The sequence below is a fragment of the Lonchura striata genome, chromosome 1 (genome assembly GCF_046129695.1).
Source record: "Lonchura striata isolate bLonStr1 chromosome 1, bLonStr1.mat, whole genome shotgun sequence".
NCBI lineage: Eukaryota > Metazoa > Chordata > Aves > Passeriformes > Estrildidae > Lonchura > Lonchura striata.
Genome location: NC_134603.1, coordinates 27,169,073 through 27,192,354, shown reverse-complemented (window position 1 = coordinate 27,192,354; position 23,282 = coordinate 27,169,073). Strand labels below are relative to the sequence as shown.

Below are 23,282 nucleotides of genomic sequence, written 5' to 3'. Positions count from 1 at the left end.
GAAGCAGTGTGTGTTACCCTTGAAAAGCAGTAGTGCCTTTATAGAACTTAAAAATCTGTTGCTTGTAAAATCATGTTTATCATTATGCATATCAAGAAAATTCATATGGTGCAATGATAATTCCTTAAAGAAACTGACTTGATAATTTAAATTCTGATGACAGAATTAAACAAGTGAACTCCTTAAAATAATGAAACAACATTTTATTGGCACTAGTATAGGATTAAATTTTGCAAATGTGTATCGATAATGTTAAGAGTGTAGAATTATATTAACTTCAGTCCTTAACATGGTAAGGTGATAATATACTGTAAGGTAAGGAAATTGCTTGAAGCATGTGTTGCATATCCTTAGTCCTTAGAAAATTGTTGCAACTACTAAGTACAAGCTACTAAGTATAAATAGAATTGTCACTGTATGATGTTGATAAGTGGTGCAGAAAATGAAAGTGCTGAATGATGTTGCACTGCTTTTTATAGGGCCTTGACTTTTAATGGATGTCCTACAGACTGCTGTACCTGATGTCTTGTCTAAGTTAGACAAGATCTTGATGTGCTGAGATACTGTTTGGTTATGCTTTGCAGATGATTGGTGTATTGTTTGCCAAGTGAGCTTGGGACTAATAAAGCCTCCTTAGCATCCTTTGTCTGTAAATCTATGCCTGCTTTAAACCTTTTATGAGATTGTGCTTGCTTCAGTTTGATGGCATTTTTATTGTTCTAGAAAAGATAGAATTGATTTGCTTTGTGATTCTGAAGTAATTTTCTTCAGTCATTGAACTATGTAAGTTGTGTTAGACAATAATAGTTTTTATATTTTAATTCCTCTTTTGGAGGGGGATTTTTTTTCCAAGTAGCACAGGTTTAGAGTTAATTGTAGGGTTTGGTGTACCTCAGCTCTGAAAAAGAAATTATCTGTAGGAAATGCCTCTGAGTTTTCCAAATCTCATAGAATAATCTCTTAATATTTGTTTTCATGTCATACTGATCAAGATTCTTTTTTGAACTTCAGTGTAAGTTCAGAGTTTTAGAAAAGGCTATACAGTTTTGTGGAAAGCAGATGCAAATCTAGACTGAGGCAACATTGAGTTGACCAAGACATGGAGAAGCCAAGAAATAACTTCATTTATATATGTATATATAAAAATATATCCCTATGTAACAGAGAAGTACAAAGAATGGCTTGCAAACTGCAAGTTTTAATTGAAGGCAAGAGTATTGTGACTTTCTGTCATCTTAGCCAACAGTGGTGCTTATGGCATACAGATGCAACTTAAATATTTTCCTTTCAAGTAATTTACTCTGGAAGTTGGTTATTTGAGAAGTAAATCTCATTAGATTCTGATACACAAATCTTATTTCCCATTTCTCAGTTAATGGCGAGTCATCTGCCTCTGCACCTGAAGCTGGTAATTCCTCTGTCTCTGAGGCTCCAACGGGTTCAGTCGAAGCTCCCGTGTCTTCAGCAGATTGCACTAATGATACAGCAGAACCTCAGTCAGCAACAGAAGCAACTAGTTGTTCTGAAAGCCACAGTTCTGCATCACCTGTTGTATCTGCTGGACTAGAACCTGCAGCTGCAACAGAGTGTGCTCAGCCTAATGCTCGAAACAGCATAGCAGCAGATGCGGCAAAGCCGAGGGAATCCTCCTCCACGCCAAGTGCATCTGCAGAACCTGTAAGACAGCAGCCTAGTAGTACCAGTACAGAGCCTTTGCCACCAGGGTACGTTGTTTTGCTTTAATGCTATCATTTTGTGTCATCTAAATGTGCATATAAGGAAACAGAAACTTTGTTCTATACAGGGATTGTCAAATGCAGGTCAGCTGGCTGAGATGGGGTTATTTGATCTAAAATGAGATTTGTACTGCTGCTAAAAGTTGTTACTTTTGTTCCAGAAAGTAACAACTGATAATTGATTTGCTGAGATGGTATTGTGAACTTAACAGACAAACTCTTGGGCATTACAGATGTGAAGACTTTTTATTTCGTATTTTCAAACTTATTTGAGCTGTAATTCGTTATTCCTTTGCTCCTTCGTAGTAGGGACCAAAGCACAAAGAAGTGAAAATGACTAGTCTATAAATGTTGTTGGTGCTTGTTTCGTAAGAGTGAGTTCAATAATGTTATAGTTAATGTTATAGTTATGTGTATGTAGGTATGGCTAAGAAGAGCTAGAATATTTTAATTTTACTAGATTGTTAGAAATTGCTTTAGTAGTCTTTAGTAGTAGCAGGCCTACATTTTTAGGAACTATTTAAGTGTTTATATAAGAAAAACAAATATGTATCAACTGCAGATAAGCACTTCAGCTTTTCATCTAATGTTTCTCCTGGTTTCCTCACCATTTATACATACCTTTATTGCATTATGGTAGTTCTCAGCATTATGAAACTTCAGCTCTTGGCTTAGCTCCATCTTCAGTGTAAGATTGTTTCACAAAACAAAGTAATCCCCAGGGATATCAGATATAGAATTCATCAGGATAGGAAATAGAAACAGAGGAAAAACAGCTGATAGCGCACACTTTAGGTTCACCCTGAATTATGCTGTTTGTCGGATATAGGGAACAGAGCTTCAAAATGTAAACACTCTCATTTTTTGAGACACATGTACTTGGAAATACAAAGAATGCGTATCTCTAAGTGCTTTTGAAATAAGGTTTTTTTAGTGTCCAAGCATTGAGCAGGTAATTCATTGACTTTGTTCCAAACTTAAATATAATAGAAAGCTGCTTGTGAATACTGATGTATAGTCATTATGTCCTAAATCCTTTAGAGAAGTCTTTATGGTGATGTCAGTTAAATAGGAAGTGACTGATCTGTATTCTGGTGTGAATTTTCTTTGGTATTCAATAATGGGTTTTGGACCATGGCATTTTCATTCAATGCCAAGGTACTTTTTTGTCTTAGTGGGAAGTCCCAAGGAAGTGTTTGCATCTTCACTTACGTGCAAGTCTCTTTGTCTTGAAGGTGGGAGCAAAGAAAGGATCCTCATGGTAGAACCTATTATGTTGATCACAACACACGAACTACAACATGGGAAAGGCCACAGCCCTTACCTCCTGGGTAATGTAGACTTTTTGAATTAAATATGATAAACTTACTATATTTTTGTTTGTTGTTGCTGGAAACAAACAGCAGCTCATCAAAACTGTATTCTCTATCATATATTAAGAGTCTAGCTTTCATTTATTTATATTATTACAACTGTTGTTGCAGTAATGTTGATATTGGATATGTCACTGGTTTTGATCACTGGTTCAAATACAGCTAGTAAAGTATTTTGTTCTTCCTTTTCAACTTAATTATGAATATTTAATCACCTTCATTTAGGTGGCACCACTAAGTGCACTGGTTCCAAACCTCATATTTCCCAGCAAAGTGTTCTCTATGAAGTCTGCCAACATTACTTGCAGCCACAGGTGTTTGCAAAGTTAAAAATGAGGTGACAGAGAGCTGAGCAGGCAATTGCTTGAAGTCTCTGTATACTCATTTTGGTTGTTCATCTACCAACCAAGTTGGGGTGCTTTTATTGTCCTTTAGAAATTGAAATCATGCCTGTTACTCCAGTAGTTCATTCAAGTACCATCTAGGAATTTTGCATAAAGAGAAATTTGGTTAATAACACTACTGAAAGAATTAACTGTTAACATTTGTGTTTCTTGAAAGCTGGGAAAGAAGAGTTGATGATCGTGGGAGAGTTTACTATGTGGACCACAACACCAGAACGACAACATGGCAGCGACCAACAATGGAGTCAGTGAGGAACTTTGAGCAGTGGCAATCGCAACGGAATCAACTGCAGGGAGCTATGCAACAATTCAACCAACGATACCTCTATTCGGTAAAGTATACAAAATCTGAAATTAGTACAGAGGTATAGGTATACTTTTTGTTCTTTAAAGAAATTGATTTTGTAACTATTCAACCATATCTGTTAAAAGACATTTAGGCTCAGTAATTTGAATTCTGATTATTTTGAAAAAAGTTAAAAATCATCCTTTTTTTGGATGAAAATCAGAAAGTACTTTCAGATAGAAAGTACTCTCTTCTGAGTTTGTTTCCTGACTTCTGCTTTGTATACTGCATTTTACATAAGATTTTTAATGTCAGTAGTAAGAGGTACAACTAAAACTGTCCCTTAAACTGAAAAGGCATGTAAATGCTGTTAGGGGTCATTTTGAGCATTAAATAGGCTTAAAAACTATTTAGGTGATTAGAATTCCTTCACTAATACAAGTGGCAATTCTTTTGCTTTGAAGGTTATACATCTGGTTCAGTTCTGAAATTTTGTACATGGTTTTCCATTTATCTCACATGGTTGCTTACTTCTGCCTGAAGAAAATATGAGTAGTTTCATAGAGAATATTTATTGAGTCAGATTTTCCCATCTGTGACTGGATAAGTAGAATAGTTGTTTCTTCAGAGTTAAGAATGATGGTGGCTGTGTGTCCCAAATCTTTGGGATCTGTGATCCCAGAAACTTTGTAAGTGATATGCAGAAAAGCTGGAGTTTTTTAGAGACAAAACCTTTGAAGTGCAAGTCTAAAACAGCTTCATTGGAACAGGACTCTGACGTACAGACCTAAGTTTAAATTTGATGGGCTTTATTCACACACCCCTCTGAAGTAAAGGATGCTGCAGAATTAAATTTAAAAATTCTCAGCCCTCTCATTATTGAATTATATATTATATCTTACCACTAGCAATAGCAGAAACATGCATCACCACTAATTTTCTGAACTCCTAGGGCTGTGCATCAAATTCAATTTGTTTTATGCAATTAGAGAAAAGTAGAATGGTCAAGGCTAGAAGGGAACTCTTAAGGTTATTTGGTCCAATGTCCCTCCTCAGGAAAGGCCACCTAGAGCCAGCCATCCAGGACTAATGTCTTCTAAATATCTCAAGGATGGAGACTCCACAATCCCTCTGGGAAACCTGGGCCAGCACTTGGTCACCCTCCCAGTAAAAAATGTTTCCTGATGTTTGGAAGAATTCCCTGTGTTTCAGTGTATGCCATTGCCTCTGGTCTTGCCACTGTGAGCTAGTGAGAAAGTCCTTGCTCCATCCTTTTTGCAGCCTCCTTCAGGTATTTAAACACCCTGGTAACTTCTAATGCAAAATCAGCAATCACAGCTGAAGCAAACAGAGCCAAAAACTCTTGCTTGACCAACTTTATGTACTTGTCTACTGCTTTGATCAGTTGCATAGGATATCTGAGAAAACTCTCTCTTTTCTGATGCCAAGATTTTTTTTTTGGGGGGGGGGCTAGATTTATCCTTTGGTGAATAATATATTTTTCAAATTAAATTATATTACTTCCTTCCTTAAAGGATAACCCTTACTGAAAATCACAGACCCATTCCTTAAAATGTCTCATCTGACCTTAGAATCAATAAATGGGGATTTGTTAGTAAGACAGAGTATACCTGAAGAAAGAGAAAACTTGGCTGCTTGCATCTCTTTAGAATTCTGTTTTCTAGGTATTATATCTGTTATACAGGTAGAACTCACAGTTTATTGAGGGGGAAAATGGAAATTTTATTGAAGAAAGTGGTGTTTTCTTTTTAACTTTAGTGTGCTTCTGTATACTTCTAGAATAGTTAAGGTCAAAGTATAGCTACCTTTTCATGTTCTGGGGATGTACCAGGACTCTGCCTATATAGCAGTTTGAGTGAGACCGTATTTTATTTTTTGCGAAAAAGTAGATGAATACTTTCAGTTAGAGAATGTCTCAATTACCTTGAGTGGTCAAAGCTAAACTATGTAAAGAAAGAAAACTAGATGGGATATGGTTATTTGAGTTACTTTCATTTTTACCTGGATTAATTTATTGTAGGCATTTTGGAAATGAATCTTCCTGGTCTTTCAGTGTATTCTGTGAAGTACACAGCTCTGTGTGGCCAGCAGCCACACACAAATCCTTGGACCCATTAAGAAGGTCGGAAGTATCTGAACTGTGCCATCATTCAGTTCTTTGGCAGACAGCTTTCTCCTTTTGTGCACTATTTTTTTACAGTCACCACAGAGGAATCTTTGGTTAGAGGATTATTGTGATTATGTGGTCTCCTAAAGCACAAAAAACTAACTGCATTTGCTGCTGAAATAATGATAAATTCTCTGTTCATGTGTAGTAGCTGGTGGCTGGAGCAAATACACAGCTTGATTTTGAGTGTAGGTAATGCATTTCCTTCTGTTTCTTGATCTATTTCTCCTTCAGAGAAACAAGATCATAGATTTGTTTTTCCTGAATTTGCTCCTGTAAACTCTTATTTGATATTTTTGTATTGCAAGTGCTATATAAAGCAGTATTAGTTCCTAAGACACTCTTTAGAAAACACAGCTTGGTTCCCCTTTATCAAAATTCCATTCTGCACTCACACACATTCTAAAAGTTAGAGTCCACAAAATTTTAGGGGTGGATGCTTTTAATTATTAATCAGAGCATGGGTCCTATAGTCTCTCTGATTTCTGCCTTTTATTTTTATTTTTCCCATGCTTTGTATTTTTGGGAGCTTCCTGGGGACTTCTGCAAGGTTACAGTATATTATGAGCTTAACATGTGTTTACATAATAATGTAATCCCTTTTTTTTCCCTTGTATGTTCGTATAATTTTACCCATCCACATATGAATGCAGCTGCATTTTGAAAAAAATGACAACATTCGAAAATAGCCAAACATCCAGGGAAGTTATCATGTATTGAGGAAGTAAAACCCCCTATGCTGGCAGTAGTCACTGCTTGGAAATGTTTATTATGGTAAAACGTGTTCTCAAGCAAGAACTTGGTGCTTATCTACTGATACATGCTTCCTCAAAACTTTTATAAACTACATCTCTTTGTGTGAGCACTTAAGTTTGCTGTAGGAAGGGAAAGGGAGGGTACAATGCATTGATAACAATATTTTATCATATAATCTAAGTTTCTTTGCAAAACCAGATTAAAAATGACATGATGAGGTTTTTTTTTTTGCAGAATGAATGGCCTTCAGGACTAGTGGTAATCATTGAACACACTGAGAAAATAATATTAATAATATCTGGCCTAACTTAAAGTCCTCTTGTTTTTACAAAGGCTTCAATGTTGTCAGCAGAAAATGATCCACTTGGGCCTTTACCACCAGGCTGGGGTAAGTTAAATAGCTGTGGTTTTCAGGAAGTGGCAGTTGCAGAAATTTGTAATGCAGTTGTTGTATAATGGATTATTTTCTTTTTTTCCCTTAGAAAGAAGAGTGGATTCAAATGACAGGGTGTATTTTGTAAATCATAACACAAAGACAACACAGTGGGAGGACCCTCGAACTCAAGGGTAGGTGTGTATAATGACTGTGCAGATTCAAAAGATCTTGCTTCATACTTTTATGTAATGATATGGGGGAAAAAACACTGCCTGCAATTTCCTTTGCAGTTTACAAAATGAGGACCCTCTTCCAGAAGGCTGGGAAATCAGATATACCAGAGAAGGTGTCAGATACTTTGTTGATCACAATACAAGAACCACTACCTTCAATGACCCTCGTACTGGGAAATCTTCTGTGTAAGTGAGAAATTAAATAGATTTTTTAACGTTTTACCTTTTTATAATTTAACAGTGATATTTTCTCATGGTATAAAATTACCTACACTTTTAGCTGGAACTGGACAGTAAATTATGAACAAGATTTTATATTATAAATTTAATATATTTTAAAATTTTATTTGTGACTTTATGTATAACACATTTTGCTGTACTGCTCTGATGTTCAATAGTTTTTATGTGCTTTTGAAATACCAATATTGTAATAATTTTATAAATAGAGAGGGGTACCGAGGTTAACTTGAATAATGAACTAATGTAACTAATAGTTGCATTTTTAAAGTAACAGTAGATGGTCACTATGAGGATTGCTTATAATGTTACACACTCTACTAACAGTAATGTCTAAACAAAATAATTGTAAATACTTCTGGAAAAGTTTGCGTGCAAATCTTCCTTTAAATATTTTGATTAGAAGTATTGACCCAACCTGTAGTGGCTTTTTTAATGTCTTTTGTATGGGGTAGGGTTTATTTCTGACAACATAGTGATTGATGACTTATCATTCAATGAGCCTTCAATGTTGCACTAGAAAGTCCTTCATAGTTCCAGAAGCAGCTGAATTTATAAAGCCCAGCTTAGCAGTCTTTCTTTCAGTGAAGATGATAAATTAGACGTCTCTCCTTTATGTGACTTGTAGTTTTTACATGTTCATGTTTCATAGGGATTTGATACCCTCTCAATCCTTTATCTTTCTATCAAACTTGGTAAATTGACTTCAAGAAAAAAAAAAAAAAAAAAAAAAGGCAAGGGATGGAAGAAAGGAGGACTGGCCAAACCACCAGCTCATTTGATCATATCTTACAATTACAATTTTTGTGTATTTTTGAAATCTTCATGCTGTTGTTTAGCATTGAAAGTATTATTTGATATCTGTATGTTTAATGTATCTCCAATGTTTCCTTACAGAAATAAAGGGCCACAGATTGCTTATGAGCGTAGCTTTAGGTGGAAACTTGCTCATTTCCGTTACTTGTGTCAGGTACTGATTTAATACTTATTTATTTATGGAAACTATATGAGTTTTTACAAATGTATGTGCTGCCTTGTAATGTTATTGCCTTCTGATTACAGTCCAATGCACTGCCAAGTCATGTGAAAATCAATGTATCCAGACAGACTTTGTTTGAGGATTCCTTCCAGCAAGTAAGACTGCAAAAAGTATTGTGTTTGTTTATCAAGACAAAGCAGAAGAAGAAAAATCACTGTAGCTAGTTCAGACTAATGGTCCTTGGGGCACAGTAATCTTCCTCTGGTATTAGCTAGTGGGGGTTTCTTAGGGAAGACTGTTAGAAGTATTGTACATAATAGATACAATATATTGTTTTCTCCAGTTAAAACTGCTTTGTCTTTCAAAGATTACATCTATATAATTGAAGCTTACAGTTTTTGAGCTCTTACAGTCTGCAGCCAATGAATGATGAAAATTCTTGCTGTTGTCACCACAAACCTTCTAGGCAGGGATTCTCTATAAGTAAAAATTATATTATAAATGGAAATATATTAAACTTAGTCTGGATTAAATTATTTATTTTAAGTGATTTCTCTAAAAAAATCTTATATATCAGATGTGGTGCCTTTTCGCCTGTTTTCCTTGAATAATGGCTGCCTTAGGAAGAGTGTAAAAACAGGGTACCCATACAGCAGATAGTCCTTCCACTTGCTAGCAGTCTGCTGCTCAAGGATCTGAAGTCCAAGTTGGTATTTTTGTGTGTAGTTCATTGATTGCTTGTTCCATGAGATGGTCTACTTGCTTTTCAAATTTGTGTAACATTTGACATATATACAGTTTCTGTATCAATATAAATTAAATCTGAATGAGTGATGTGGTAACTGCATAATTTATAACATTAATCTATTTTTAATAGATTATGGCATTAAAGCCCTATGATTTGAGGAGAAGATTATATGTTATATTTAGAGGAGAAGAAGGATTGGATTATGGTGGCTTGGCAAGGTAAAAAAAATTTTCTTAAATAGTTTTTATTTTTTTAATAGCACTCTAGCCTTGATTTCTCTTGCAGTCTGACCCTAGGTATCTTTCTAGTCCCCCTGAATGTATTAAGGAGGTGGAACTGGCAGCACTGGCTATTGTCACAGGTTATACCCTTCACATTGGTAAAACTACGGTCTCAGTTTTAGAGTGCTTTGACAAAGAGTGATGTTTAAATTGGAATGAAATTAATTGCTCTGAGTTAGTTCAGAAACTTTCTATCAGAAAGTTCAATTTTCCTAGAAGTGGGGACTATAGGAAAATGAAGTGTTCTGCTTATCTGGATAAATGGCAAGAGAACACCAGGTTGGGGCTGATAAGAACTGAAGGAAAATAAACGAAAGGAGAGTAGTGCAGGCATGAAGGAACAACTGACAGACTATGTTGGCTCCACTGGAATATGAAACAACTGGACTACAGGTTTTTCTAGAATCTGAAGTGGAACTCAGAGAGGAAAAATCTGATAACAGGAAAATCATAGACAAGATTTCATTTCTTGACCACAGAGAATACAACCACTGACTACTGCTGCCAGTTACTTCAAAGAAATGTTATTGCTAGGAAAAAAATTTCAGTACTACTGTACATCCAGGGAATTGGAAAAGGTCATAAGTGATAGAATTTTTCTTGTTAGAGTGTTTTTGTTGTTGTTTTTTTTTTGTTGTTGTTGGGTTTTTTTTGTTTGTTTGTTTGTTTTTTTGTTTAGTTTGGGGTTTTTTTTTAATATGTAAAGATGTTCTGGTTTGTTTTTTTCTGGTTGTATGTAACTTCTTGTGTTAAAATTGAATTCAGTAAAAATGTGTAGTATTTATAAACAAGCTTGCCTCTGAAGGCTGAGCTTCTTTTGGGTATATGGTGTTTTACTTCTGATTACAGTATCACATAGATTTTTGGGGTGGGGAGTGATTTCAGGGAGGAATTCAATTTTTGCTTTGCATGGGTTTTGTTTGGTTGGGGTCCATATTGTGAGTGCCATAGGTTTAGGATGGGAACTAGAACAGTTCATAGAACTTTCCATATAAAAGATTGTAGAATAATTTTACTGAAGTGTGTTAATCAAAGAAAGTAAAGAATAAATAAATAAAAAATACATAAGCAGTGTAGTTTCATAGTTTCTTAAGTCTTGCCCAAGATTTTTTATGTGAAACTGAGAACCAGCCAGGATCTCATTGTAACTTGAACTGAGAGTTCTCAAGTGACACTAAATAAATGTTCATGTACTGAATAACAAAATACTCCGTTAATACAAATATAGATCAGCAGGCTAAACTCAGTGTTCCCATCAGATTTTTACTTTGCATGTAGCAGGACCAATATGACATTATGTCCTGTGGCAAGTTTTAGCTGTTGATGTGAAAAATTCATTGCTTCTGCAACTTCTTGTTAATGACTGATTTAGTTTATTCCTCCCTTGTTATCTGACTTGTTCTAATTTAAATGCCTATTAAATTTGATGCTTCTGTGTAGTTAATGTAATTGTCTCAGTGTGAAACTTGGCTAGAATGCTGTACAACATTCTTGTGCCTACTGGAAGATACATGGAATGCTGTTAGGGTTTTTGGATCCTGGCTGCCTTTCTCTGTTTACTCTTTCTACTTGGCCTTTGGGTTGGAAGTGTATCATGGAGACTCATGATTCATGACTTGAGTTTCATGGCATGTTGAGGAGAAACATGACAGCAAACCTCTTTTCTATTCCTTGATCTTGTGTAAATACAGGGATAAAAGAGATGCCTCTTAACTGTGAAAGGCAGTCAGAATGGAATTCTGAAAGGCAGTCAGAATGGAATTCAGTCCCTACAGTTATTATAGGACAGACTTTCAGCTATTTTTATGGGTTATCCCTCGGTCTGATTGTTTAGTACCAAATTTATTGCCTGATACAAAAGCTCCTGAGTATGTATGAATGTTCTGAGGTCTCTGCAAATACCATATGCAGATATTATAAAGCAAGAAATATTATCAAAATCACCTATCTAAACACTGAATACCAGATTCTGGTATTATTCTGAGTTGAAAAAATTTAAGGTGGTGAAAAACATGTATTCATTTAACCTCAGCAAAAAGATACTTTTACCCTGTCATGTAGGCTTAACCAATGCATGGTAATTTGTTAAACTACAGTAATTGAGTGTGTGTTTTGCTGTCAGACTGGAAAAGCAAATTAAGTGTCCTGAGGTTTCAATTTGTTTGTTTTGTCTTCTCTAAGTTGTTTATAATAAGCATGGGATAATCTGTGATTTTTTTTGAGTAAAGATGTGAGTTGTAAAGTAGGCCTTAGGAGGGTAAGTGCCATGTACTAGTTGAGGCAAGGACTGTGTAAGAAAAATGTTACTGATAGGCAGCTAAAACCTGTGCTCTGCGGGTGTGTTCAAGATGAAAATCTTAACTATAATTTCTAAACTTTGGAAACCATAATTTTCTAACATGATTTGGTCTGATAATTAATTTTCTATATTTGAGAAATATATAATTACCGTATATAATTCTGTGATTCTAATACAACACTGTTTATATTATTTTTCAAAGTTTGCATATATCTTGACCATTTTGCTGGTTACCTAAGGGGAATGGTGATAAACATCTGTATTTGATGGTTTTTATGTGTATACATGTTTTTTTTCCCTTAGAGAATGGTTTTTCTTGCTTTCCCATGAAGTACTGAACCCTATGTACTGCCTATTTGAATATGCTGGCAAGAGCAACTATTGCCTGCAGATAAATCCAGCATCAACAATCAATCCTGACCATCTTTCATATTTCTGTTTCATTGGGCGCTTTATTGCCATGGTAGGTTAGATTTTTAAGGTTTTATATTTGCTGTAGCTATACATTTACTCCTGAACAATATTTGTTTGTACAGTTATTAAAGGTTATATTAATCTCATAGAAATGGAAGATTAAGGCATATAAGTTTATTGAGCCAATTCCCTGAGAGTTAAGTCTCTTGCATACTTATGGTTCCTGGGAGAGTGATCAAAGTTAATGTGATGCAATATAATAGTTTATTTTCATCAATTGGATGTGTGTACTTAATGCAGACTGTTGTCTGAGTGTCTGAATACTGATGCTCTGAAAAATGTTACTAATATTTTGTGAAAAAGTCTCCTCAGTTGGACCTGGTATACCTGAGGATATTTGAAAAAATGAGTCAGAATTTTTTGCAGAGTACACTAGGCCTTCATTTAAATGTATATAAAAGTCAGATACTGAGGAGACCAGAAGCTATCAGGGAGCTGATTCTCTGCCATCCAATTTCTCTTAAACTACAAGTTGATCAGGCATGGTGTATCATTTCTTTGGTATCACTGAGTTGGTCTATAGTGGCTCCTGTGTCTTTCACATTTCTTTCCCTCCATGTAGTGATAGTCATCTTTCCACATAATCATCATGTCTACAGGTAGTCCTCAGCAACATCCCTCCACCTGGTGAATACTGAAACCAAAAAGAGTAGATACAAGTGCATTTTCATACTGAAGAGACTATTGCCCTATGTTGTTCAGACTTTTTGTACAAAATTAGAATAAACACAAGCCAAGTGTAACATAAATGAAAAATACTTTCACACTTAAAATAAAATAGGTTTTGGTGGTTTTTTAGTTCTGCTTTTCTTCCAGATGCTTCTTAAGAAATGTATTCAGCTATGACAATAACATCTCTGATTTCAAGCATTTTATGGCTGAGTTCACAATTTTTGTGCTGTCATGAAAATTTTCCTCGTTGGGTTTACACTTTCAATAGGCTGCCACCTTTTTTCTCTATTTTAGAGTCTTCAGCAAGTTACAGGGCCGCTTAGCAGGAAGGTGTGATAAAGCCAATTAGGGGCTAGAGCCAGTGTTTCTTTCAGCTGGTGATGTTTGATCTTGTCTGTAAGAAATGTTGACTTTAGGAAAGCTATTTTGTAACAGTAAAGATCATAGTAGAGAACCTAATGAAAGCAATTAAAGTAGTTAAAAGACAAAGTTTTATTTCCTGAAGTATTTATATGTTTAAATTTTAAATTCTCTAAGCGGGGCAAGAGAGAGACCCGTGTAATGCTGCCTGATCTGGTCTGTTGCAAGGTTTGAGTTTTCATTGTTTATACTGAATGGAACTTTCTGCAGTGCTTCCTGGGATACCCTCTAGTGGCTTAAGATAGCTCAGGTAATAATGCAACTGCAAAATGAAGTTGCAGTTTCTATGCTTCTCACAGTTCTAAAATAGTAGTGAGATTTTTAGTTTTAAGTACTGAAGTAGCCTCAGTTGTTTCCAACTTAAACAGGATTAAACATAAAGAATACATATCTTGCTTTGTAATAAAGACCTGTTAAATTGGCTGAGGCAACTTTTATATTTTGCTGTAAGATTATCATATGCATCAAATAATGTGACTTCAAGAGCTTAATTTTGCAAAAGCAGAAAATCATATGCCCAGATGCTGCACTTGACATGGAATTTCTACCAGGTCACCCTCCATGAGAGGAGTAAACTAGTTTAAAAGTAAATAAATGTATAAATAAACAAACAAATAAATACAGGCCTTTAGGAGAACCTCTTTAAGGTCTCCTTAAGCAGAAGAAAATGCATAATAGACTAAGCCTAAAAGGGGGAAATTAGGTGGGGAAAAAAGATGCAGTCTAGAGGAAATGGCTCTTCTGCTCACAGAATTTGACCTGAGAGGAAAGAGAAGCAATGAATCTATATTTAGGATGGTTTTGTTTAAAGAGCTATTTTAGTGGAGAAATTGTACTTGATAAAGCTGAGGGGAAGAAGGGGTTTTCATGGTTATGGTTGTACTCCATGAGCTCTCAGATGCCCTGAGTCAGTGTAGAAGTAACACTGTGTGTGTGTGTGTGTGTGTGTGTGTGTGTGTAATGCTATGCTTCAGTATTATTATTATTATTCAGCTTACACCCTCTGTGCATGTGTGGTGAGACAAGTGTGACCATGTTTTTGGTTTGTGGTTTTTTTTCAGTTTTGTGGAGAGCTTAATTCCTCAGGTCTGTTACTCACCTACAAAAAAATGTGGTTCCCAAAGCTCTTTCTTACAAGTTGCAGTAGCATTCTGTAAATGATGATGTTGCTGGATGTATGTGTGTAGTAAAAATGGCAGTAATACTCAAGTTAAGATCAAATATTCTAATCAAGTAGGATAAAGTTAACACTTAGCAATTATGCCTATTCACATAATCAAGGGAAGAAGGGATGAAGTCCTTTTATGAGAAGTTTTATTTTTAATCACAGAATTTCTAAACTGTAATAACATATACTTGGATAAAATTTGTCCCTTTTTTTTTTCCTTCCCATTTAATTTAATGTTTTGTTCTTTATAAATATGGCTTTATAAAGCTGCTACTGCTATTTGGTGCTTTTCATTATTTGAAGGAAAAAGAAAAAAAATACTTCAAGTCCAGAAACTTTAATAATTCAGTAATACAATAAAAACTAAACACATTTTTCTGTTCAACAGGCATTGTTTCATGGGAAATTTATTGACACTGGTTTTTCTCTGCCTTTCTACAAACGAATGCTGAGCAAAAAGCTTACTATTAAAGACCTGGAATCTATTGATACGGAATTTTACAATTCCCTAATTTGGATAAGGTTTGTAGTTTTTTTTGTTTGTTTGTTTGTTTGTTTTTTGTGTGTCTTTGATATTTTATGGATATTATAAATTTATGAATCATGGAATTCATTGCAATATTTTTATTTTCATCCAGGGATAATAACATTGAGGAGTGTAACTTGGAAATGTACTTCTGTGTGGATATGGAGCTCTTAGGAAAAGTAACCTCACATGAGCTGAAATCAGGAGGTTCAAATATCTTGGTAACTGAGGAGAACAAAGAAGAATATATTGGGTAGGAAGGTGTACATGCTGAAAAAAGTGTTCCATGTTTCTCCTGTTGCTCTAGTCTTTTTTGATGCATTGGTTTCTGTTGGTTTGGTTTTGTTCTGTTGTTAACTTTTTCTTCCCATGTTACGATGTAATTCTTGTGATTGGTTTTGAAATGGTACCTTGGTACATGTTGCTATTTTGATACACAACTGCTTGGTACAAAAAGAGACCATGTAGAGAGAAGATGATCTGTAATGCTCTTATATGTACAGTGAGAGAACAGGTGAAACTGAAATGATCAAGCCTGTTTTCAGTAACTTTAGGTAACAAATCCACGTAGAGGGAAAATACCTATTTGACAGAAGATTTAAAAATTGTTTAGAACTTTGCTATAAATGTGGGAACTGAAATTCAGAATGTGTAACATGCTGTGATTTCAACTGTTTTTTTTTAAACTGTTTCTACTACTCTTTTCTGCTTATTTCCTAATTTTATTACTGCCCTTCTGTTGCACTACGACATGAAATAACTCACACACTTACACTAACATTTAAAAGAAGAAAAGGAGCAAAAGGAGGGAACTTTATTTCTGACCTCACAATATATAGAATTCTAAAAGTGACAGTGGACCTCTCCAACCACACTGGTCAAACTAACAGTCCATCAATTCTCTCCTCCTACAAAGAAGAATGCAAAACCATCATTATTTATATGATGAGTTTGTGAGAACTCCAGTAGAAATATGTAAACATCAGAAGGCATAGAAAATTTTAGAAAGACCTTTAAAACTTTTAAAAGAACAGGGTGACATTCTTCTTTTTCTGAACCTCTGTTTCTGATCTGTCTATTCAGTGATCTCAAAAGCAGATGTATACAGACCTTTTTCTGTGATACACTGTATATCCAGTGCTGCACATAAAGTTTCGACTTAAATTAGCAGTCTTCAGTTTCTCTGAGAAATAGTTTCTATAGTATATAAATAAATTAACATAATAATATTTATTTTTGACTGGAATGGTAATCTAAGTTACATCTTGCTACTTTACTATTGTTTAAATTTGAAGATTTGTGATAATCTAGTATAGTAGGCTCCTTATAGTTAATGAAATTGAACAGTGTAAGAAGTCAAACTTGAGGGATTCTTACTTGATGGGAACACATGTACAATCTTATGTGTTTGAACTTCTTCATGTTGAATGCTAATTATGTTTAATTCATGTTTGGTTTTGTTCTATCCCAGGCTAATGGCAGAGTGGCGATTTTCTCGGGGAGTTAGAGAACAAACCAAAGCTTTTCTTGATGGTTTTAATGAAGTAGTTCCTCTACAATGGCTACATTATTTTGATGAAAAGGAACTGGAGGTGAGGTTTTTTATTCAGCATTTTTACCTTTTGGAAAGGTAATATGTATGGAGAGATTAAATGTATGGAGAGGTCGGCGTGAATCTCTCGTCTGCACATGCTGCAGTTGATAGCTTCTGGAACATGAAGAATTTATTAGCAGCAGTGGGATTAAGTCATGATAAAAATTGTTCTTGAATCAGTGTTTTGGTGTTCAGCATTAAAATGTATTTTTGAAATTTTCTGTGGAAGTATATGAGAATCACTGATGCATCTGTGAGTCACAGACTTTTCCCTCTGTGGAAGATGGGTAGAATTACTGTGTAACAGATGACACAGAAGTTGATTGTAGTGTATAGTGATTGCTTAGTATCAAATACACTGTCTAAGACAGCTTCTAGGGTTCTTATATTTAAAGACACAAGGTTGGAGGAACCAACAAGGCATGAAATGGAACTTTGCAACTCAAGGTTGCTTCTTTTAATGAATACCTTTCAGACTTATACTTTGCAGTATGTTTTATCTTTATTAGTAGTAACAGTAGCAGCAATTTACTAATAATTTTGGATTATGAAGTGAAGATTTAATGGAAAGGGTAATATAGTCCTTAATATAAAAATTCCTCTTATGGAAAAGGTAATAGCTTTTATTACTGAAATACTAGTTGGAAGATAGCAAGTCTCTGCTATTCGATCTTTAAGACCACTTATATACATACACAATTTTGGATAACTGTAAACTTAGGATAAAGGAAAATCTTAATTGTGTAGTAAAATGAAAAAATTACCAGTCCTTTTTTCAGAGCAGAAACTTTCATTTTTGTTACCATGTCTCATACAAAATAGAAAATACTTTTAATTTTTGTGTTTAATGTGAAGAAATCGTTCTCTTTTCTAGGTTATGCTCTGTGGTATGCAAGAAGTAGATTTAGCAGACTGGCAGAGGAACACTGTTTATCGTCATTACACGAGGAATAGCAAGCAGATCATTTGGTTCTGGCAGGTATGTTAATAGTTACATTTCTGACTTCTGTAGCTTTTGTTTTGATCTGTAGCACAAATGGCATGTGTAGTGGTGTGCTGTCCAAATGAAGGTTTCTACAGGTTCCTTTCTTTTTTTCTTTTCAGAGAAGGAAAGGAGGATTACTCGTCTTTAGGGAGGATACTTTAGGGTGAGAGATGACAGACAGATATACACATTATGTTTGGATGCTAGCTTATGAATATTTTCTTCTGTATCTTGTTCTAACTAATTATTCAGTGAGGTTTATTTTATTCTTAGTGATCTACTGTCTAAATGTTCTTATATGTAGTACACTTGTACATCTTCACTTTGCAGTACCTGAAGGGAGTCTACAAGAAAGATGGAGAGAGACTTTTTACTAGAGCACGTAGGGACAGGACAAGGGGAAATGGATTCAAAGAGAGGGTAGCTTTAGGATAGATATTAGGAGGAAGTTCTTTCATGTGAGGGTGGTGAGGCACTGGAATAGATTGTCCAGAGAAGCTGTGGATGCCCCATCCCTGGAGGTGTTCAAGGCCAGTCTTCATGGAGCTCTGAGCAACCTGGTCTAGTGGAAAGTGTGCCTGCTGTGGGAAAGGGGTTGAAACTAGATGAACTTCAAGGTCCCTTTCAAGCGAAACCATTCTGATTTGGTGATCTAAAAATGTCACTTAGTACTTATGATTATTTGTCATATTAAGTGTTGCACTCTAGCACTGACTAATCTCCACTCACATTTTAATGAATTTGGCTACAGAAAACTCTCAAATACTATTCTGGCACTATTCTACAAATTTTCCTAAAAAGAGGTCAGAACCAGGGTCCTATCTCTTGAAAAACCACCATTTTAGAGATGCTTTTGACTAAATTTTTCTGGGAAAGTGGTGCAAATAAGTTACATCCTATCTTATTTATATCATAAGATCTGATGATAAATCTTTTAAGATGCTTGGTACTAAAAGAATCTAAACCAGAAGTTTAAGTACCAACATTTATATGCAAGTTTTTCTTAGTCTTGAAATACCCATGTATATAATGTAGCTACATTAGTGCTTTGTTTAATAACAATGGCAATAGTCTTCATACAAAGCATTGACATGATTTATATTTTAGTGTAGAATAAAATAGGTAAGGATTCTTACTTGCTGTTCCCAGCCTTCACATTATAATGGCTGACAGTGTATATAATCTGAAATCACTGCTCTTTTCTCTCCACCCAATTTTGCTAAGTAAAGAAATGAAAACAGGTACTAAACAAAGTAGTGTGTTTTTAAATGGTATTATACTCTTCCAACCATCTCATGGGGTTTTTGGTTTTGTCCAGCAGTGTTAAAGCTTTTTATTGAGTAATTTGAATTTCTATGCCTAGTTTGTAAAAGAAACAGACAACGAGGTTCGCATGAGACTTCTGCAGTTTGTCACTGGCACTTGCAGATTACCACTGGGTGGATTTGCTGAACTTATGGGTAAGTAAAAGGTGACCAGAACTGTTTTACATTGTCACCGTTTCATTTGCAAATGAACCATGCTGCAAGTGTACAGATAAGAGGAGCTTCATGCTCATCACCTTGGATCTAGAAGGGCTTTTTATATCATAAATCCCATTAATATGTTTATAAACTATTCAGAAATTAGCTTGTTTCTGTGAGAAGCATGTTGATGTAACTAATGAACTCTACTGTCTGAATTGTGTCTTATGTCACATATATATCATGTATGGTACTTAAAAGGAACAGATTACACTTCTCAAAATCTTATTTTCTAGGAAGTAATGGTCCTCAGAAATTCTGCATTGAAAAAGTTGGCAAGGAAACCTGGTTACCAAGAAGTCACACTTGGTGAGTTATGTGTAAACTTTGTGTACCTTTACTGGTTTACTTAATCCAGGCTTACATTGGCCAAATCAAATGAAATCTAATTTGGATCAATTTTCTATCTCCATCTTCAGTTTAATTTGATTGCTCTGATATGCCAGTATTGAAAACTTTCCTAGGTGCCCTGTTAAATTTTTCAACTGTGATGGACAGTTGGTCAGTGTCAGATCTATCAAAATTATGAGACTGTCCTTGTGTAGAACTGAAAGGTGCTTTCCTAATTCTTTTAGAGAATATTAAATAACTGAACAAATCATGTTAGTAGGAGGCACATAGTTGTTAGATAGAGTCATTATGAAAGATAAAATGTATAGTCATGAGAAGTAGCATGAAAGAAATGACAGCAAACCTTCAAAAGAAGGATGCTTAGCCAAGAATGCTGATACTTTTTCCCGCCAGGCTTCAGGTGTGCCATTATTGGCTTGGCATTCCTGTGCATACTGAACTGGTGCATCAGGTACACAGATCAGTTTTTTATATGGACTTTGCAAAATAGACACACTTTCCTTTGGCAACCTGTGACAATAATATACATCCTACTTTTAAACTACTTAAGGGTATCTTCCATTTTACATTTTCTCCACTGGATTTTGAGTGATGTTTGTAAGAGTTAATCTTATCTTGTCTAGGATAATTTTGAGGAAGACATGGAACAAAATGTTTTGGCAGAACTCTTTTAGGGCAAAGTTTAAAGGGAAAAAACACCCACCTACATAAAAACATGTGTAGGAAGGAGAAGAGTTCAGCTTTTTCATGCTGTTAGTGAAATCCAGCATCAAACTAGGATTATATTAAAATTCATGCTGAAAATTTCCTTTTCTATGTATTACTAGTATAAGCGATTATTATTGTAAGTATCATGTTTTTGTCTTATGTTTTTTCGAAGTATTATAGTTCCTGTATCTTGGACAGTCTTTAGTCTTATACCATTCTAGTTTTTTATCTGGTAATAGTATTTTGTTTCTTAAAATATTCCTCTGAAACTTTGACTGTTTTTCCTTCTTGTAGAAATGCCAAAGTAGTGAGATTATGCTATTAGCATAATGCTATGATTGCTATTTCTTTTTTTCTAACTGTTAGATCAGAACATTTATACCTTCTACTATAACAATTGAGTTCTGTAGAATTTTACATGGGATTTAAATAAACTTAACAAAATTTTTTTTTTTTTCCTGCTCAGTTTTAATCGTTTGGATTTGCCACCATATAAAAGCTATGAACAACTAAAAGAGAAGTTGCTCTTTGCCATTGAAGAAACGGAGGGATTTGGACAAGAGTAGAAGTGGCTTCTAATCAAAAAGGATATCTTGAATAATAAAAGGCCCAGCCAACTAAAATTGCACATTTAATTGTATATAAGCTTTTTGTTCTGTACAGTGATCTTTCTGGAACTCTAAAAGTTTAATTGTTCTCCGTTCTTCCACAAATATATGCAAAACAGTTCAGCCTTTTCTACTTTTATTTATTGCCCTTTCAAAAGACCAGAAAAAAACCTCCATAAATTTTGAAAGCAGACAAGAGACTTATTTAAAATATATATATATAAAAATATAAATATATATACTAATGGGCTCTAGTTTTATAGAGCTTTAAGTGTATGAAAAGTTGCAGCCATTTAAAAGGGCCTGGATTTGCTTTATCTTGGCTTTATCATTCAGAAAAATGTTTAAATTGCTCAGTGTTCTCTAAAGAAACATCTCCAAGTTTGTTTTACTGCATGGCTGTTCTAAAAGGTGTTAAAGGCTTAGGCCAAACGTATCCTAAATATGTAGAAAGATGCTGCTGGTATTTGAGACAACAGAATCTGTTCTTCTGTCAGATTTTTTTAAATACATAAATAGCGGATATATCCCTCTTTACTGATGTAGCCAAGGTCATGAATAAAGCCTTTACTACTTGCACAAGAGTCATGTACCATGAGATGAATGTGATTTAACGTTGAAAGGAATTGGTGCCACTGTTTTGACTTACTGCAGGAGATGAACAGAGTATTTTAATTCATTTGAGCAGCATTGAAATTTGTTTACACAGAACCATGGGTTATTAACACAAGGATGTTAGGTAATCTTCAAAGAAAAAAATAATAAAAGAGAAAATATTACCCATTCTCTTCTTGGTCTGGTGTCTTGGAGGCTTTTTTTTTTTTTTTTTTTTTTTTTTTTTTGGTTTTGTTTGGTTTCCCTTTTCAATCCGTGATGTCCTTTTTATAACTTTGTAGAGTTGTATTAATGTAAACTGAGCTATAAGGGTATACAAAAGGTAATGTGAATTTTGCTGCTTTCTGTGTTCTTGTTCAGTTTCAGATACTGGATCTAGTAAACTCAAATAAAATGAAAGTTACTTAAGCTTTGCACAGATAAAAATATTATTTCATATTGAATACTCTAATTCTCTAAAATTCTTACTGAAATTTAGATGTATTTGAATAAAGTACATCTAAAACTTGTCATCCTTTTATGTAGATCAGGTTTGTTCTGAGTGCACAATAATATAAAAACATTTTAAGATTAGTTTTATTGGCATTTTATTGGCATATATTTGCTGAACTGCAAAGACATTTAAAAAAATACTAAAATTTAACACCTTATTCATGTGAATTATATTAAATGCTACTTCTAGCAAACTGTGCTTCCTTATTATAGAGTAAAATGTGTTTTAAATCACCATTTGTAATATGCTTTAAATATTACCTGTAAATTCCATTACATTTAAATTACACAGAATTTTGTACACATGAAAATGATTTTAGAATACGATTCAACACACATGTGTTAACATATCATATTGCACTGTTAAAAGTGTACATGCAGATAAAAATCAGCTATATCTCTTCATGTATCTTTTCAATGCAGCAGCTGAATTCTGCCAGAAGTTTTATTTTTCTACATATTGGATTGTCTCAAGGCTTTGTATTCAATATGCACAGCTTACCCTGGAGCTGTAGCTGTACAGAGCTTTGGTCACAGCAGTGGTGCAGCAGGCCCAGACTGCTGTCTTACATGAACTTTTCTGTAAGAGCTTCAAAAATTTCCACCACTTTGAGAGTTTTTCATACACCACCAAATTTTTATATAGCACTAAATTCATTTGAAGTGCAAATCCACTTAAATTATCACTTAGGCTAGTTAGAATGGAGGAAGTTTAAGAAAACAAACCAAGAAGGTCAAAGGCCAGGCACCAGGAGTGTGTGTATCACTTTCCTAAAAGACAAGGAGGGCTAAATGTCACAGTTGATGAATTTGCACTAATGAATGACTTGGTGACCCACTACCAACTGCTGAATTTTGTGAATCTGTGAGTAACTGAATGAAATAAAAAAGACAGCGCACTATAAGAATGTAGTTGTTTTATTGTTTTGGTAACTTTAGCTGTCTCATACCTGCAGTGGTATTTCCTGGGGGTAAGGATTAGTACGCATGAAAAAAAATATTCAGTAGCTTTCTGTCCATGTGTATGACCTATGAATTGGTGTCAAGGGCGTGACTGAAATAATGGCTCTGGATGAAAAGAAAGCAGAATTAATATACCTGTGTGCATGTGTGTACAGTATTTGCATTTTCTGGGAATTGCAGTAAGACTGTGTTGTAATTTTTTCTTTTCCCACATGAATTCCCCATATTTCACCTATACTTGGGGGGGAGTGAGTAAGACACCAAAAAGAGGGAAGGCAACAATGGCT

General features: G+C 34.7%; 1 protein-coding gene across 5 annotated transcripts in view; it reads left to right on the top strand.

Annotated features, from left to right (window-relative positions):
- The window catches only part of WWP1 (WW domain containing E3 ubiquitin protein ligase 1), a 58,637-nt gene extending 35,697 nt beyond the window's left edge, over positions 1 to 22,940 (top strand). For 3 of the 5 annotated variants that reach the window (XM_021543176.2, XM_021543175.3, XM_021543174.3), the window contains 17 exons: positions 1,373 to 1,724; positions 2,972 to 3,067; positions 3,671 to 3,845; positions 7,077 to 7,131; positions 7,226 to 7,310; positions 7,410 to 7,538; positions 8,487 to 8,559; positions 8,652 to 8,723; positions 9,446 to 9,534; positions 12,200 to 12,359; positions 15,019 to 15,152; positions 15,269 to 15,409; positions 16,628 to 16,748; positions 17,625 to 17,729; positions 19,099 to 19,195; positions 19,495 to 19,567; positions 20,784 to 22,940. In XM_021543176.2, the coding sequence (XP_021398851.1) occupies positions 1,373 to 1,724; positions 2,972 to 3,067; positions 3,671 to 3,845; positions 7,077 to 7,131; positions 7,226 to 7,310; positions 7,410 to 7,538; positions 8,487 to 8,559; positions 8,652 to 8,723; positions 9,446 to 9,534; positions 12,200 to 12,359; positions 15,019 to 15,152; positions 15,269 to 15,409; positions 16,628 to 16,748; positions 17,625 to 17,729; positions 19,099 to 19,195; positions 19,495 to 19,567; positions 20,784 to 20,883 (2,057 nt within the window). In that variant the 3' untranslated portion in view covers positions 20,884 to 22,940. Of the gene's footprint in view, positions 1 to 1,372; positions 1,725 to 2,971; positions 3,068 to 3,670; positions 3,846 to 7,076; positions 7,132 to 7,225; positions 7,311 to 7,409; positions 7,539 to 8,486; positions 8,560 to 8,651; positions 8,724 to 9,445; positions 9,535 to 12,199; positions 12,360 to 15,018; positions 15,153 to 15,268; positions 15,418 to 16,627; positions 16,749 to 17,624; positions 17,730 to 19,098; positions 19,196 to 19,494; positions 19,568 to 20,783 lie in introns of those variants that run through there. The other 2 variants (XM_077782996.1, XM_077783005.1) reach the window with 2 other exon arrangements.
- The last annotated feature ends 342 nt before the right edge of the window (positions 22,941 to 23,282 follow it).